This window comes from Saccopteryx bilineata, chromosome 6 (genome assembly GCF_036850765.1).
Source record: "Saccopteryx bilineata isolate mSacBil1 chromosome 6, mSacBil1_pri_phased_curated, whole genome shotgun sequence".
Taxonomy (NCBI): Eukaryota; Metazoa; Chordata; class Mammalia; order Chiroptera; family Emballonuridae; genus Saccopteryx; species Saccopteryx bilineata.
The window spans coordinates 152777081-152792717 of NC_089495.1; the positions used below are offsets into that span (position 1 = coordinate 152777081).

The window sequence follows — 15637 nt, forward strand, 5'->3', positions numbered from 1 at the left end:
TTGAAGGTGTTATGGAATTCTTCTAGATCCTAGTACATTTTCTATGAAGCTGTTCTGTCGATCGTTGGGAGGCAGTGAAGTCTCTAAATATAATTGTGGGTTTGTCTATTTCTTCCTTCAGTTGTCACATATTTTGCATCTCTGTTGTTTGGGAAAACACATTTAGGATTGTTTTTGTCTTCTATATGAAGAGACCGGTTTATTACTATATAATGATCCTCTCTGCATCTTAATTTTCTTTGTTCTGAAGTCTCATTTATTTGCTATTGATACAGCCATTCCTACTCCTTTTTGTATGATTAATGTCTGGACCATTTGTCTTTTAATCTTTAGTCCATTTCTACCATAATATCTGAGAGGATTTTTCTGTAAGCATCACATGTTTGGGTCATGTGTTATAATCTACTCTGCCAATCTTTGTCTTTTTTTGGCATATAGAGAACAACATACTGTCTTTCCTAATGTGCCCTGGATTGCAGCCTTAGAGGGGTGTGCCTGTCCCCTAGGACCCCTGGGTGCTCCTTCCTGCATTCCCACCAGCTCAATCACCATCCCTTGGGGATTCTCTGGGCTGCATTGCTCCCCATCCAGAGAGCGAGAATCAAATGTTTCATCACGCACACTGGACACTTTGCTGCTCTTCTTCCTCATTTATTTTCACCAGTAATCGTCCCCTTTCTCAGTGAAGTGACAATGGTAGAGCACTTTGTTCCTTTCAAGAGGATAGTGACAGGTAGACAAGGCCCAAATCAAGATTCCCTATCAGTGTCTCTGCTGGGATCTGTGAACACCCTTGAACCCTTGGCCACAGAGGAAATGTGCAGTCTCAGCATTTGGCATCAGCATTCCCCGTTTGTGTTCGCAATCGTTTCCAGGTGGGGCCTGTTGGCCTCCATCTCCAGTAGGAGCTCAGCTGCTGCAGATCATTTCCCCCTTTACGTGTCTCCTTAGTGATGTGAAGGCATCAATGACTAGGGACACTGTCTGTGAAGGCACCGGGCAGAGGACAGTGCAGGGAAGAGATCTGGAATTACCCAGCAGTGTGGGAGGTGAGCCTGAGTTTGTGTGTGAGGGTGGAGATGCTGGGAGCATGTGTGGGCACAGTCAGGAGCCCGCTAACCTGCTTCATTTCACCTGGACCAGAGGGCGGCCTCTCCCAGATCTGCGCCGGACAGAAGGGATGATTCTACCCCACCATCGTGTCATCAGATCTCAGCCCACAAACACCTGTTTGACCTTTGAGATTGAAATAAAAATTTTCAAACTTCTTAATTAAAAAAAATTATTATTTACCCCTGAGTTGAAAAACATATCCTTACTCTATGCGTGTGTCAGCCAGTGAGCAAACTCCTTTTTAAAAATAGATGTTCTGCGGGGTCTCAGCGGGTCCTAGGGAGTCGAGTCTGTAGAACTAGTTTCCTTGGACTTGAGGAAGCCTGCATTCCAGCTGCTAAGGGGTCTGAATGGGATCACAGGGGGAGACATCCCCTGCGGGAAAGATGGACAGTTCTTCAGTGTCTTCTCTTCTTATGGGCACTCTCCTCAGTGTGTGTGTGTGTGTGTGTGTGTGTGTGTGTGTATCTGCACTTGGGTGCGTGGGGTTGGCAGGCAGGGTTAGGAATGACAAGCAGAATATTTGTTCAATAGGCACAGAAGACAGATGAACAAACATCAACAAGTACTGACTTCCGTTAACACAAGGTGAGCGTCCAATATGTTTATTCACTCAATTCAGATTCAAATGAAACAAATGGGTATGGGCTGAGGCTGTGTGTGGGCTCTTGTTCTTGTCCCCTGGGAGACCAGCAATGACTCAATGACAGGGAATGGCATCCTGAGGTCAGTGGAATATAGGCGACAACCACACTTGTTTGCTTTGGCAAGAGTCCAGCTCAGGGAGGACAGGTCACATGGGCTGGTTTTGGGAGATGGGACCTGGCAGGATTTTGTCCTTGGTAGATTACTGCCAGGTGAGGGACACAGGACTCCTGCGCACCCTGGAGGCACAGACACTTGGGATGAATGTGATTATCAGTTGAGGGGTCAACGTCCCATTGCAGTCTGTCACTGTAGATCTACTCCAGTTATCTGGGGAACAGCCAGTAAAGCAGGAACAGGACTCCCAGAACCCCGGCCACCCGCAGCTTCCGGGCCGCCACCCATGCCCACAGCTGGCCCAGCAGCCCTCTGCCAGGCAGACCCTGCTCTCGGCGCGCTAGGCTCTGGGCCACCCGCCGCCGCCGCTCTTCCGGGTCCGCGCCTGCCAGCTCCTGCGCCAGGCGGTACTGGGGGTTGGTGTAGGGGGCGCCCGCGTGGTCCCGCACCAGGCGGTCCACCAGCAGCAGCAGTTCACGCACCTGCGCCTCCTGTTCCGCGCCCGCCGCCCGGTTGTCGAAGCCGCACACGCGGCCCCCGCACTCGGCCACCAGCGCCCGCAGCGCGCGGTTGTCCGTGTCGCGCACGTACTCCTGCAGCGAGTCCCCCGCCAGGTCCTCTTTGCGCGTGAACAGCACGATGGTGTGCGCCACCACGTCGTCTCCGAACAGCGCCTTGAGCGCGCTCACGGCCTGCTGGTCCTGCGCGGTGAAGCGGCCCAGCTGAGTCACCAGGAGCAGCGCGTGGGGCCCGGGCGCCGACAGGAGGTAGCAGCGTGTCCGCTCCTTGTACCCAGGGTCTGTCATGGGGACTAGGGAGCTGAAAAGATCCGGGGTGTCCATCACCTCCACGTGCCACTGGCGCCACCTGCAGCTCCCCACCTCGCAGGTTCTTGTCACCGAGGTGGCTCCCAGCTTGGAGAGGAAGCGCCTGTGGCCGAGGATGCTGTTTCCTGTGGCGCTCTTCCCTGCCCCTGTCCTCCCAACGAGAATGAGTCTAAGCCTGGGCTCCTGCAGGGCGTGCATGGACTCTTCACAACCTGGAGGACAAGTGACCTGTGAGCTTCCAAACCTTAAAACAACTTACCCTGGTTACCTGCCCATTCCAGAGCCCTTTGAACAAAGAACAATAGTGCTTCAGCTCTGCTTTCCAACCAAATCCTCCTGAGGTCTCTGGTCAGAGCTTTCTGAAGTGTGGGGGTCTTCACCAGCTATTCCTGTCACCTCTAGTGTCACCATGTTCAGCTGTAGATGCTCAACACCCGGTGGGCCTTTCTCCAGAGGATCCCCCTTTATTATCCCAGGAATGACTCACCTGCCTTGTTCTGGTCATCCGCACTGCACAGAGCTGTCCCTACTGACAGCTTCAGTGGCCTCTGCCATACTCTCCCACATTCCAGCCCCGGGAAGCAGGGCAGGAGGGGCAGTAGACTGGGGGTGAAGGGCTCACTGAGTCCCAGAGACCCTGGCCTTGACTCCCAGCCCCACCATCAGCCAGCTGTGCCACCTTGGAAATTGCTTGTGTAAGTGTAAAGCCTTTGTGCAAAAGTGGAAATAACAGTTTATCCACTAATAGGGTTGTTTATCCTGGGGTTGTTGAGTGGATTAGATGAGATCACCTCTTCTCCGTTGTCCTTCTCTCTCCCTCCTGCTCCCTCCCCTCCCTCTTAAACCTGCTGTCTGCTAATAAAACACCCTTTAATCTTCCATCCTGGTTCTCAAACTTTCTACCTGTTGTCATGTTCCCTAGTGCGTGATCTGATATTCTCTACATTCCCTTCTGTGGGGTTAAGAGTGTGTTTATTATCCTCATTTTACACTTTGGGAATGGAGGCACAAGCTTGTCAAAGAAGTTAGTATCTCCCAGCTGGGTAGGGGCAGAGATCCCACTAAAATGCACATCTCAGGGCTCCTGCTGTTTCAGCCCAGACACTTCAGAGACCCCTTGGGGGCTTGTCTGTTCAGTCCAGAGTTTGCCCACCCCCCTCACTATCCAGAGCTCATACCTTGGGGCAAGTATGTGGTGCAAGACGTGTTCTTACCATAGGCGCTTTCTTCATCTCTCACCATCTTCCGTCCTGCCATGCTCACCTGAAAGAGCCCAGGCACAATTCATTCATTGGTTCATTCGTTGGTTCATTCGTTCATTCATTCATTCATTCATCACGTAATTCTCACCACCACAGCATGTCTAGCTAAATCCAAAGAGCCAGTGACGTCCGAGTGACAAAGTCATGGTTCCCGCTCCCCCTGAACATCAGAGTTGAGGGCAGAGCATTGGGAGGGCCCGGGCTGGGGCAGGACTGATGCTGTGAGTGGGTTTGCGGAGATCGGTTTTGTGTTTCAGGGATGAGACGTGCAAAGGGTACAGGGGAGACAGTGACACTTACTCTGTGACAGCGAGGACGCTTCGGAAACTAATTTTCCCAGGTGATTATGCCTCGGCCACGAAAGCTGTAGCTACTATGTTTTCCCAGGACATTCAGTAGCTAGGGGAGACTTGGGGGCACTGTGAGAACCAGAACATTTGCTCAGCGACTTAGGGGACCACTTAGGGCAGCTGTCCTAGGAGACAAGCAAGAAGAGAACTGGAATGTTAGTTTCAGAAGTTGAAAAAGAAATGTATGTCCCTGGTAATGCGCTGAGCCTCTGGCTCTGCTCTGGGAAGTCACATTACTGTCCTGTCCCAGCGCATGTCTGATGTGGTCATTGTACTGGGGAGGCTGGGACACTGCCTCCTGCTCCTGACGTCCCACCCCCAAAGCTGTGGCTTCCCAAAGTAAATGGGTCCCTCCAATCAGTCATCACTTCACACTGTGGGACATTCTGTGCTCCCTGAGACCTGAGCACAGTGCCCAGCATCCTCAGTCAGCCTCCCCAGGCTCAGGACAGTGACTCCCCACACGGACACTCAGATGCTCCCCAGAGAGCAGACTCCATGCCTTTCCCTGCCATCTTGTGCTCCCTCCCCTGTGATGAGACAGCCTCCTTCACATCCTGTCCTATTCCTGCCTGTGCCACACTGTCCACTCCAAATAACAGCTCTTCATGTCAGCCACCTGGGTACCACAGGGGACTACATTCTCTTCTGTCGACTCCCCACAAGGTGAGTCACGAGAGAGGCAGGTCGAATGTCTTGTCTCTGGCCAGAGTACTTAGATTACGACTGGCCTGGTCCTCAGTCCAATGGTGATTGTGTCTTTGCAGGAACTTGCCTGCCCCTGTTCGCAAGCCTCCAGTAATGTTCATCCCTGCTCCAAACTTATGAGATTAGTTGTTTTGTGTGTAGAAATCAACACAAGCCCATACTGACACCAGAGCAGAAATGGAGAAAAAGCAACATCTTCAGAGCAAGGACTAAGAATTTAGCTAGAGCTAGAGCAAGGGATCCTGGTTAAAGGTGGAGATGAAAACGTCAGAGAACTCCCGGTACCCCAACATGGGCCCTTGAGCACTTCCCAAGGAGTTCAGTGTGGGCTTTAGAGAGTTCTGCAGTTCTAGAGAGCTGAGATCTGGGGTTACAAAGCCCATGCTGTTATTGAAGAATGGAAAACATGTAGCACCCTGTATCTTAACCCTGCAAGGGACTGAGTTTAGGCACCTTGTCCAGGGCTTCCTGAACTTTCTGTCTGTGGGAATTCTTTAAAGTGTGTATTTCTCAGATAGTTTCATTCACACACCTGTACTTTTAGAACATAAGCAATCCCCACACACCCGGTGGCCTGTGCTTCTCTGATGCACTCAGTCTGCAAACTGAGTTTCTGAGTCAGTTTTCCTAGTCCAACCTCTGTCATCCTGCAGAGGAGGGGACAGAAGCCAGAGTGGTCCACCTCCCACACAGCCCTGGGAAGCTTGTATTGGGGAGCAGGTGTGTCAGGGCACAGGTGGGGGAAGGGTTTCAGGACCACATTTATGACCTTCACCTTCTCCTGCAGGCTGCTTTGTGGACACTTGGAAGAGTGGAACGTTTCAGGTGGTTCAGCCCAGATACCTACAGAACTTGCACTTTGTAACTTGTCTGAGCTTAGACTCGCTTCTGTGTCCTCAGAAATATCTTTCCCTGTACTGAGTATGCAGGAGGGGACTGTCTGCCGCCTTCTCCAATGCATTTTGGTCCCTGCAGGAGAGCGAGCAGACGCCTTCCTTTCTGGTCAGAGGGGTAGGGCAGGAGAGGGTTAGCCCCGAGCAAGCATGGCATCCAGGCCGGAGGAGATGCACAGCACTGCTCCAGACCCTGCTCTGTATGCTACTCAGCCCGTCCTCAACCACTTGGGGGTGTGGAGTGACCCTCTCTAGGTCCCGCTTCTCTCCCTGGTACCTAGAAGAACGGGAACATGGGTGCCCACTCAGCGAGCGTCACGAAGGCTCTGAATGTTTCTCAATCCTCACAGCTCCTACTCCCTGGGGCCTCCTTCCCCTGTTGGGCTCACCTTTCCTGCAGAATGGGTGGCAGGCTCTGACATCAGCCGAGAAGCCCCTGACCTCCGGCCGTGAGTGCAGCTGGCTGGTCCTCCCAGTACATGGGGAAGTGTCCCGCCTCTCAGACCTCAGAGTACAGGAAGCTGGGGGAAGGGGAGGGCCCAGGGGTGACAACTTAAAGAGACAGAGTTTCCATTGCCAAACCCCGCTGTGGACAAAGTGATGTTTTCCGAAGGTCCCTGTGACACCAAGATCTTGTCCCCCGGAGGGGCTCTAATGTCAGAGGAGAAAACATTCCAGCCTCAGAACATATCCATCTCTAACTGGAGGTTGTACTGTGTGACCAACATCTAACCATGTCCCCGTCTGCCAGCCCCTGGTAACCACCATCTATTCTACTGTTCTGTGAATTTGGATTTTTAAAATATCACATAAAAAGTGATTTCATATAGTCTTTGTTATACTGTGTGACATACTTTACTTATAAAATGCCCTCACAGTCTCTTTGCAAATGGAAAGATGTTTTTCTAAGTTTCATGGGGTGGGCAGTCTGGGTCCCAGTATTCTAGTCTGTTGTCCCTGGGACAGAGCCTCTGCACTGTGGGTAGAGAGGGACTAGGGTGCTGCTGGTGGGCTCACCTGGTTAGTCCTGCACTCAGAGTGGAGGGGGTGAGAATGGCTGCCAATCTTCCCTATGGATAAGGTGCCATATTCCTGATGGTTAACTGAGGGGAGGGGAGCCCCATCACCTGCCCACACCTGCCCACAGTGGTGTTTCCTTCAAGCTGAGCTGAAGGTGAGTTCGGGAGGGAGGAAGGAAGTCATGGCTCACATGCCACATTACTCTTACTAAGTTTTAGTAGATTAAAAAAAAATAATGTTTCGTCATTTGCTATATGGCCTAAGGACAAAGCTTAGAGACTTTAATTTAAAAAACCACCAGTTATGGCTGTTCCAGCAGTAATGTCCGAGGGCTCCCCACGATGCTGTCTGGAGTGGAAACCCTGGTGGTGGATTCAGATTAAATGTGGGCCACCATACTGGTCTCCTCCTCATCCTTCCTGTGGAGTGCTAGGACTTGTACAGTTTAGTTTTCCCTTTTTGTTCCTTAGGGAAGTGAATGCCACATTGGTAAATGGGCACCTAGGTGCCACTGCCATTGTCTTCCAGATTGCTGTCTGTGTCTGGAGTCCTTGGCTTTCCACAAGTGCATATCCATTGCACTCGCAGAGGACCGAAGAATGCCGGGTCTCCGCAGATCTCCACATAGTCACTGATGAGCAGGGATGTGGCTCTGGCTCTGCTCTCAACCCATATGTGTGCATCCTGTCAAGATGAGCTCCCAGGGGTGACTTGTAGGGCTGTTCAGGGCCCTTTCCACAGAGGAACCCTCACATGGTTCAATGCTCCATAATGAAATTCTTCATGATTTTTGAACAAACTTGCAAATTACACAGCTGGTACTGACCTGTCTTTATTGTAAGTTGGAAAACTGTTACCTAGGGCCTTTTAAAGTGTCCACATCATTAACATTAATAATTGGTCCAATGATTTCCAACACTAGCTGCTTCCGTCCATGGGACTCACCCTACTATCCACTACATCCGGCCGCATCTGGTCCTCTTTGTAGCCATCTTCAAACTCAAGCAATGACTGATCAGATTTCTCAGTCTAGTGGATTAAAATGTATAATAGTAATAAAACACTCAATATTGTAATGGTGATGCAACAACTAGAACGTCTTGTCAACTGTGACCACTGAGACAGCCTGCCTCTCACCTGGAAAAATCTCGAGAGCCTGTTGATCCACCCCCCGGGTAAATCTCAGATAAGCTGCCTGTCTGGCCTGCGGTGGGAGGCGGTAGGAAGGGCGGGAGGGAAAGGTGCCTGCTGACTTGTCGGTCATGCCGACTTTTAAGCTAGCAAAATTCCTATGGAAATAACCAGAGAAGCTGTGTGGTCACTGGAAGACTTTTCTCCAGCCTCCTCTTCATCTTTCCCTCTGGATACCAATAGTTTAGGCCCCCATGGCTTTGTGTTTGTTAATTTCTGAGTGGGTTACTTGAGACCCTCCTGAGAGACCACACTCAACTCCCATATCATATAATCACTAGCAAGCACCCCGAGGATACGCCAAGTCACAGGCCCAACTCTCTTCTCCCAGAATCCCCTGCACTCTCCGACTGCACCGGGAAACATGACCAGACACTGTGTCTGGCTTTCTGCACAAGACTTAGTTCATTCAATAAGGACTTTTTGAATCATCATATAACCCAATCACCGACCATAGCTTTGGAAATTTCAGTGACAGAGCGGGCACACGGAGGGAAAGTTTTCAACTTGGTAAAACTGAAGCAGCCAGCAGGTTATGGGGCAATATTTCTGTCTCTTTAAAGGCAACCATTCCCTCACTGGCCCCACCCACTCTGAGTTTCCTGGCTCAGTGGTTTGGAGGCTCAAGCACTTTCCCCTCCCTCATAGTTAAATCATAAGCACCAGCTCAAAGGGCTACTTTGGAGAAAACCTGAGAGCTCATCATCTCCTTCAATAGAAGGTGAGCTTGGCTGAGAAGAGGCAGGGAGTGGGCTGGGGATAGGCTGTTGTCTGAGGAGGGACCAGGGACTGGCCTGCAGCACAGCAGGGAGATGCTGTCAGGGTGACCTAGGGTGGGAGGGGAGTATGGAGCTTTTTTAGCACAATGGCATACGGCTCATATTTAACAGGATAAATTTGTGCTGACTGGTGAGCCTTCACTCATTTGCTCCTGTGACAGACTGATGCCTGAGAAGTCCTTTTCCCTCAGTAGGATATTAGTGTCCCCAAGGCAGGTTTTTTCAGCTCAAAGACAATTTAGAGGCGACCCAGTTTAAACCCTTCTCCTGACTGATGAAGAAGCCGGATCCCAGCTTGAGCAGGGACTCTCCTGGGGGTACCCTCGTCTCTGATGGCAGAGGACATCTTGAAAGTGGTTTGTGGAATCCTTTCCATGATTTAGCAGAGAGAGGCTATGACCCCAGTAGTGTGACGTATGAGGTGGGGAGGGGTGCCCCGGAGTGGGACTGGCCATTCTGGAGAAATAGTACATGAGAAACCCTCCTGTGAACTCCCTGGGTACAGGCTTCCTGCCAGTTCTCCACTCAGCAAGAGTGTGGACCCCTTCCCTGTCCTCTCTCCATCTACCTCTGATTCGTTGGGATTTTAGAATCTCGGGCCTGAGGAGACACCAAGAAAGAGGCGCCGTGTGCAGTGGTTAGGATGGGACATGCTGGTCAGACAGACTTGTAATGGGATCCCTGCTCGGCCTGGTGCCTGTTAGCACTGTGACCTTGGGCAAGTATCTCAACGTTTTCAGAACACATCAATGTCCTCATTTAAAACATTAGAAAAATAAAATTAGTTTCCTTGCAGGCTTTTTTAGAGAGCAAATGAGATAATATAAAAAACATTTATCAGGGTTCTTGGTATAGAATATTTAGTAGTTATACTACAGAGATTAAATTTTTTATTGTGGAATAATTTTAAGTAACTCAAAGAAAATAATACCGTACAGGGAACTTCCATGTACCTAGACCAAGCTGCAACAATTATGAGCTGATGCCAATCTTGTTTCATATATATATATATACTCACTACTCCCTACACACCCCACATTATTTTGAAGCAGACATCAGACATTGTTTCCATTTTCAGTAAATAGTTGAAACTTTTTAAAAGATATCCAGAGGGAAAATGCATGTGTACTCCAAAAAGCAACTAGAATTTTTATGAAAAATTACCAGTTTCCTTCAGATTTCATTGATTGTCTCATAATTTTAAAAATTGTGTGAAGTTGGATTCAGATAAGATCCATAAATCACAATTGTTTGGTATGTCTTAAATTTAAATTAATATGTAGGTTTCCAAACTTCCCTGTCTCTTTCTGGAAAATTTTCTGTGTAAGAAAGGGGAAGTCAAAAAAAGAAAGAAAGAAAGAAAAAAGAAAGGGGAAGTCTATTTTCCAACAGAATCGGGCTGTGTACATGTTGTCGATGACATCCTCAGTGTGTCATTCACCTGCTTCTCTAGTTCCAGTGTTTTGTGTGAATTTATATTTAAGAAGAGACTTGATCACCCAGGTCTGACTGGTGGCAATACTTCGTAGGTAAAATAAACTTCCATCAGAAGGCACATCATGTTTGGTTGTCTCTCTGTCTGTGGCATTAATGATTTCTTTAGTTTCGTTAGATGTCACAAATGATGACACTCAAATTCTATCCTAGTTTCTTCATTTATGAGATGAAATAATCCTATGTAAACATAGTTCCCCCAACCATCCTCTCATTTCCATGAGGTACAGTCATATAAGAAAGACAAGATAAATGCTTGATTCTTTCCCTCAATTTGTCAGTGTCAGAGTCCTAGCAGACTCCAAAGGGAGCGATTGACAACTTTGAGGAAGAAGGCATTGTTGTGAACACATTTAATACATTTGCATTCATTGGAATTATTATCGATGCTCAAACTGTCCCATTTTTTTCCGGCTGGATTCTCTTGAAGTTGGCTCTTAAGTCCTTTTGACAATATTCTAGTAATTATCAGAGCTTATCCTATCTTTCTAGTTGACAAGAGAGTGTAGGCTCCACTCAAATATTTTCTGCCTAGACCTAGAATTAGTAGGTAGCCTCTCCATTTTTTCCTTCACTTTGTTTTCACTTGATGACATGTCCTAGAGCTATCCCCATACAGGTACAAAGAGACACATCTTCTCCCTGTTCACAAACAACACTTCCTTTGTGAGCTTGCCTTCAGTATTCTACCAGTCCCTACAGACAGCCATCTGATAGATAGGTCTCTGATCTTTTGCTATTACAGATAATGATGCAAAAAACAGCCTTATATATAATTTTTTCTGTATTTTTTGTCACTGTAATTTAGGGATAAATCTTAATATTGAGGATCGATATCCAGAGGGAAAATGCATGTGTACTTTTGTGAGATATTGCTAACTTCTCTGTAGGGCTTGGACTGTTGTTCCATTCTCACCAGCCGTGCAGGAGGGGACCTGTTTCCCCCACACCTTTTCCAACAGATGGTGCCAGCAAATGTTTGGATTTTTCCAAACTTGGAGGTGAAAAGTAAAATCTTGGTTCAGAAATAAATGTATAATTGTAATTTATTTTATTTAGTTATTTTATTTTTGTGTTTTGATTTATTTTTCTCTGTTATGGATATGTGTTAATTTTTTTATATATTCAAGGCATATTTAAATTTCTTATTTTCTGAATATCTATTCTTATCTCTTATTTCATTTTCTCTTGAGTTGTTGGTCTTTTGTTTCTGTACCTTTTGAATTTCCTTGTATAATAGGAAAACTTTGATATGTGGGAAATGTTCTTTTTCTCTAGTTTGACATTTGTACTTTAATTTGTCTACTGTGTTTTTTGTCTCACATAATCTATGATATTTTTGTAATCACACTTATTAGTCCTTTTTCTTCATTTCAAATTCTAGAAATATCTTCCCTACCTCTGTAGTCCTCCAGCCCCCTGGGAACTACCAGTGTCACGTGGAAAAACCTTACTCAAGACACAATCTTATGTCAAGAGGAAGAGAGAGAAGGAGGCCTGCCAAGGGAGGCAGAGAGAAACCTCCTGAATCTCCTTCTTCCTTAGTTTTTATTGATCTGAATCAGAACAGAGGTAACAGGAGGTACAAGGGAGGGAGGCCAGGTGACAAGAGGGAAGAGTGACTAATGGGCTTTTTGCTGACGTGGAGAAAGGGCTAATTTGGTCAGAACATTCTTTTTTTTTTTTCTAATTAACAATCACAAAGGAAAAAGGAAGGGACAATCTAGGACCATGATGGAAAACCTATGACACGCGTGTCAGCACTGACACGCGTAGCCATTTTCAATGACACGCGGCCGCATGTGGCCGCATATCAGAGAAGTATGGGGCCACATGCCGAGAAGGATGTTTCATCCTTGGCTCCTGCACGGCCAGGTGCAAGAGCCGAGGATAAAACATTTGCTGTAGTGTAGACACTCTGTGCCAGAGGTTTGTAAGCCAAAACAACAGAACTCCACCACAGAGCATCTAGTTCTGGGACATCCAGTTAAGCCGTTTTTCTCGAAGTGACACACCACCTGAGTTATGCTTGGTTTTTTAGCGAATTTTGACACACCAAGCTCAAAAGATTGTCCATCATTGATCTAAGACCTCTAGGCTAATTTTCTAAACTCAGTTCACTTGCATTCCTTTGTCTGCCCAAAGGTCACCCACTCACACTTTCTTAGTGTTTGCATCCAGGAGACATTCACTCAGGGCTTTTAACTAAAGTTTCCCATTCCAAGTCATAGAGGGTTCAAGGGTAAATGGGTGATTTCCTACATACCTCCAGGTTACAAAGAATTTCTCCATGATTTTCTATTATTTATATGGACTGGTTTCTTACATGTAAACTTCTGATCTATTTGGAATTTGAATGGCATGAGGCACAGGTGCTATTTTATCTTTTCTACATGGTTCTACAATTACCCCACAGTCGCTCTACTAACCATCTTTATCCTTATGGATGTGAGATGTTGCTCTACGGAATCTGTAACATAATGCAATTGAAGTGAATATAAGTGCATAAAATAAGATTAACCTGGTCTATTTTCAAATTTTGTTTTATTTCACTGATCTCTCCATTCATGCACCAACATCATACAGCTTAACTTACAGAAACTATGATGTGTGACTCCTGGTGGAGCTGGTCCTACCTCTTTGTTCTTTTTCTTGATGGTGCCAGATAATCTCCTTTTTCCTTTGTCTCAATGACCTTTATAACTCATTATTTTAATTTCATAATCTACTATATAACTTTATAATCCATGATTTTTTACCTACAGAAAAATGATGCAAATTTTGAATTTGTACTTATATAAAATCACATTAGAGAAGTATCTATTTATTTCACTTTATTGAAATGCTTTAAACATGAGTCAGTGTGAATTTAATTACAGAAACTATGATGTGTCACTCCTGGTGGATCTAGTCCAACCTTCTTGCTCTTTTTCTTGATGGTGCTGGGTAATTTTCTTCATCCAAATGACCCCTATAACCCATTGTTTTAACTTTATAATCCAGTATTTATCTTTCTAACCCACTGTTTATCACCTGCAGGGGAAAAATAGGTGATGGCCCAAATTTTAAATTTATAGTTATATAGAACCATTTTACATAAGTACCTATTTGTTTCCATTTTCTGAAGTACTTTAAACATGAATCAGTGTTGAATTTGGTCAAATGTCCTTTCTGCATCTAGGTAATATTCTTCCTCATCTATTAATGTGGGATGTGTTGTAACAACCAGTTTTCTCATATTGAACCAGCCTAGTATTTCTAAAAGAAGTCACACTTAATCATGGTGCATTATATTTTTTGGTGTCCAATAATTTGTTTAGGATTTTTGTATTAATATTTCCAAGTGAAACATGACTGTAGCTTTATTTGTTAGTGAAATCTTTATTAGCCTTTGAGATCAATATTATACTTGATTCATAGAAATAATTGTTTCTATTCTTTTTTATATGATCAAGATCAGCTTATGTGGCACTGAGATGATCAGCTGTTTTAAGGTTAGATGAGTTCCCCTGTAAAAGTACAAGACCTTGTACTCCTTTGTGGGAAAACGCTACTTTATTATTTCTTCCACAGTAACTGAGCTGTGTCATCTCTGCTCTCACTGGGGTCAATGTCATAGACTATTACATATTTTCAGGGAGGAAAGAATGAAGAAAAGAGGTTTAGAAATGGTGCCTCTTACATAAGTTGACCCTATCCCCCTCTCCTTTCCTTCCTTAAGGTCTTGTTGGCACCTACACCCAGATCCTCTTGACAGAAACATGGCTGGCCACCAGGAGAAAACTCTGAGGATTGTCCTGGTGGGAAAAACAGGAAATGGGAAAAGTGCAACAGCAAACAGCATCCTTGGGAGAAGTGAATTTGATTCTAAGGCTGCTGCCCAAGCTGTTACCAAGGAGTGTCAGAGAGCAACACGAAACTGGAAGGGGAGGAACCTTCTTGTTGTAGACACCCCAGGGCTCTTCGACACTAAGGAGACACTGATGAAAACCTGTAAGGAAATCAGCCGGTGTGTCATTCAGTCCTCACCTGGGCCTCATGCCATCCTCCTGGTTGTGCAGCTGAACCGCTTCACGGAGGAAGAGTATAAAACGGTTGCATTGATCAAGCACATCTTTGGGGAGGCAGCCATGAAGTACATGATCATCTTGTTCACACGCAAAGATAATTCGGGGGAAGATCAGCAGCTCAGTGAGTTTATAAAAGAGGCTGATGTAGACCTAAGAAACATCATCCAGGAGTGTGGGAACCGCTACTGTGCCTTCAATAACAGAAGTAAAGACGAGGCTGAGAGGGAAGGTCAAGTACAGGAGCTGGTGGAGCTGATAGAGAAGATGGTGCAGGAGAATGGGGGGACTCACTTCTCTGACGCCGTCTACAAGGACATAGAGGAAAAGCTGAGATATCAGGCAGAGGCTTTGAAGAAAATCTATGCTGAGCAACTAGAGAAGGAAATTAAACTAGTAAAATGGCTAAATATATCACAGCAAGAAAAGGAGGAAAAAATAAAATACCTAAAGATGAAGCATGAAAAACGAATTAAAAACATAAAAGAAGAAGCTGAAAGGAATATATTTACAGATACTTTCAATAAAATTTTGAAGATAATTTCTAAAATATGGCATATGCTTTGGAAATAATGTAAATTTTATTTTTTCTTCTTAATTTAGTAGATGGCATTTTTCCAAAGATGGCTGCTACACTATCTTCTATGCTGCATGTTCCTTTTGTAATCTGAGCTCTATACTTTCTATTCAGTCTGTGTCCCCTGACTTTAAAATCGATGAGCTTTGTGACTGTTTTCATAAATAGTAGGCGATTGTGGCTCCTGAGGTGGGATTAGGGACAAGGCCTCCTTGCTCTCTTGGGGTGCTTGCCCGTGGAACTTGGCCACCATGTTGTGAGGAAGCCCACGTGGCCCGTGGAGGGGCCCCATGAAGAGGACTTGGAGTCTCTGGTCCACTCCCCCCGCTGCTCTTACATCAGCCAGCAGAGCCTACATGGGCACCATGCACGGGAGGCAACATGGACGTGGGTTCTCCTGCTGCCAACTGAGCACTGCAGATGGAGCCACAGAGAGCAAAGAGGAGCCGCCACCGCATCCTACCCTACCCCCAGATTCCTATGAAAATAAATGCTTGTTGTTTTCAACCACAAAACTTTGGGGTGGTTTGTTACACAGTGATAGCTAACCTGAAGCATCTTCCCAACTCATTCCCCACCCATCCCACAATGCCA

The 15637-nt window shown here is 46.3% G+C and overlaps 2 protein-coding genes and 1 pseudogene across 7 annotated transcripts; 2 read left to right on the top strand and 1 right to left on the bottom strand.

Moving 5' to 3' along the window:
* Positions 1-1695: 1695 nt before the first annotated feature.
* LOC136307822 (GTPase IMAP family member 1-like) lies at positions 1696-6420 on the bottom strand. 5 transcript variants are annotated; one of them, XM_066234724.1, is made up of 4 exons: positions 6305-6420; positions 4265-4439; positions 3917-3965; positions 1696-2914 (listed from the first exon to the last, which is right to left on the bottom strand). In XM_066234724.1, the coding sequence occupies exons 3-4, from the start codon at positions 3957-3959 to the stop codon at positions 2085-2087; spliced, it is 873 nt and encodes a 290-aa protein (XP_066090821.1). In that variant the 5' UTR covers positions 3960-3965; positions 4265-4439; positions 6305-6420; the 3' UTR covers positions 1696-2084. The 5 variants fall into 5 exon arrangements, with proteins under 5 accessions (XP_066090821.1, XP_066090818.1, XP_066090819.1 ...); XM_066234721.1 differs by having other exon boundaries at positions 3881-3965; XM_066234722.1 differs by having other exon boundaries at positions 3881-3965; positions 4265-4434; positions 6305-6321.
* Positions 6421-8748: 2328 nt separating this feature from the next.
* Positions 8749-15637, top strand: part of LOC136307826 (GTPase IMAP family member 7-like) — a 128451-nt pseudogene continuing 121562 nt past the window's right edge.
* On the top strand, positions 8766-15558 carry LOC136307825 (GTPase IMAP family member 7-like). Of its 2 annotated transcripts, none has more exons than XM_066234728.1 (2): positions 8766-8847; positions 14121-15558. In XM_066234728.1, exon 2 carries the CDS (start codon positions 14161-14163, stop codon positions 15037-15039), a length of 879 nt encoding a protein of 292 aa, XP_066090825.1. In that variant the 5' UTR covers positions 8766-8847; positions 14121-14160; the 3' UTR covers positions 15040-15558. The 2 variants fall into 2 exon arrangements, with proteins under 2 accessions (XP_066090825.1, XP_066090826.1); XM_066234729.1 differs by lacking the exon at positions 8766-8847 and adding an exon at positions 9240-9261.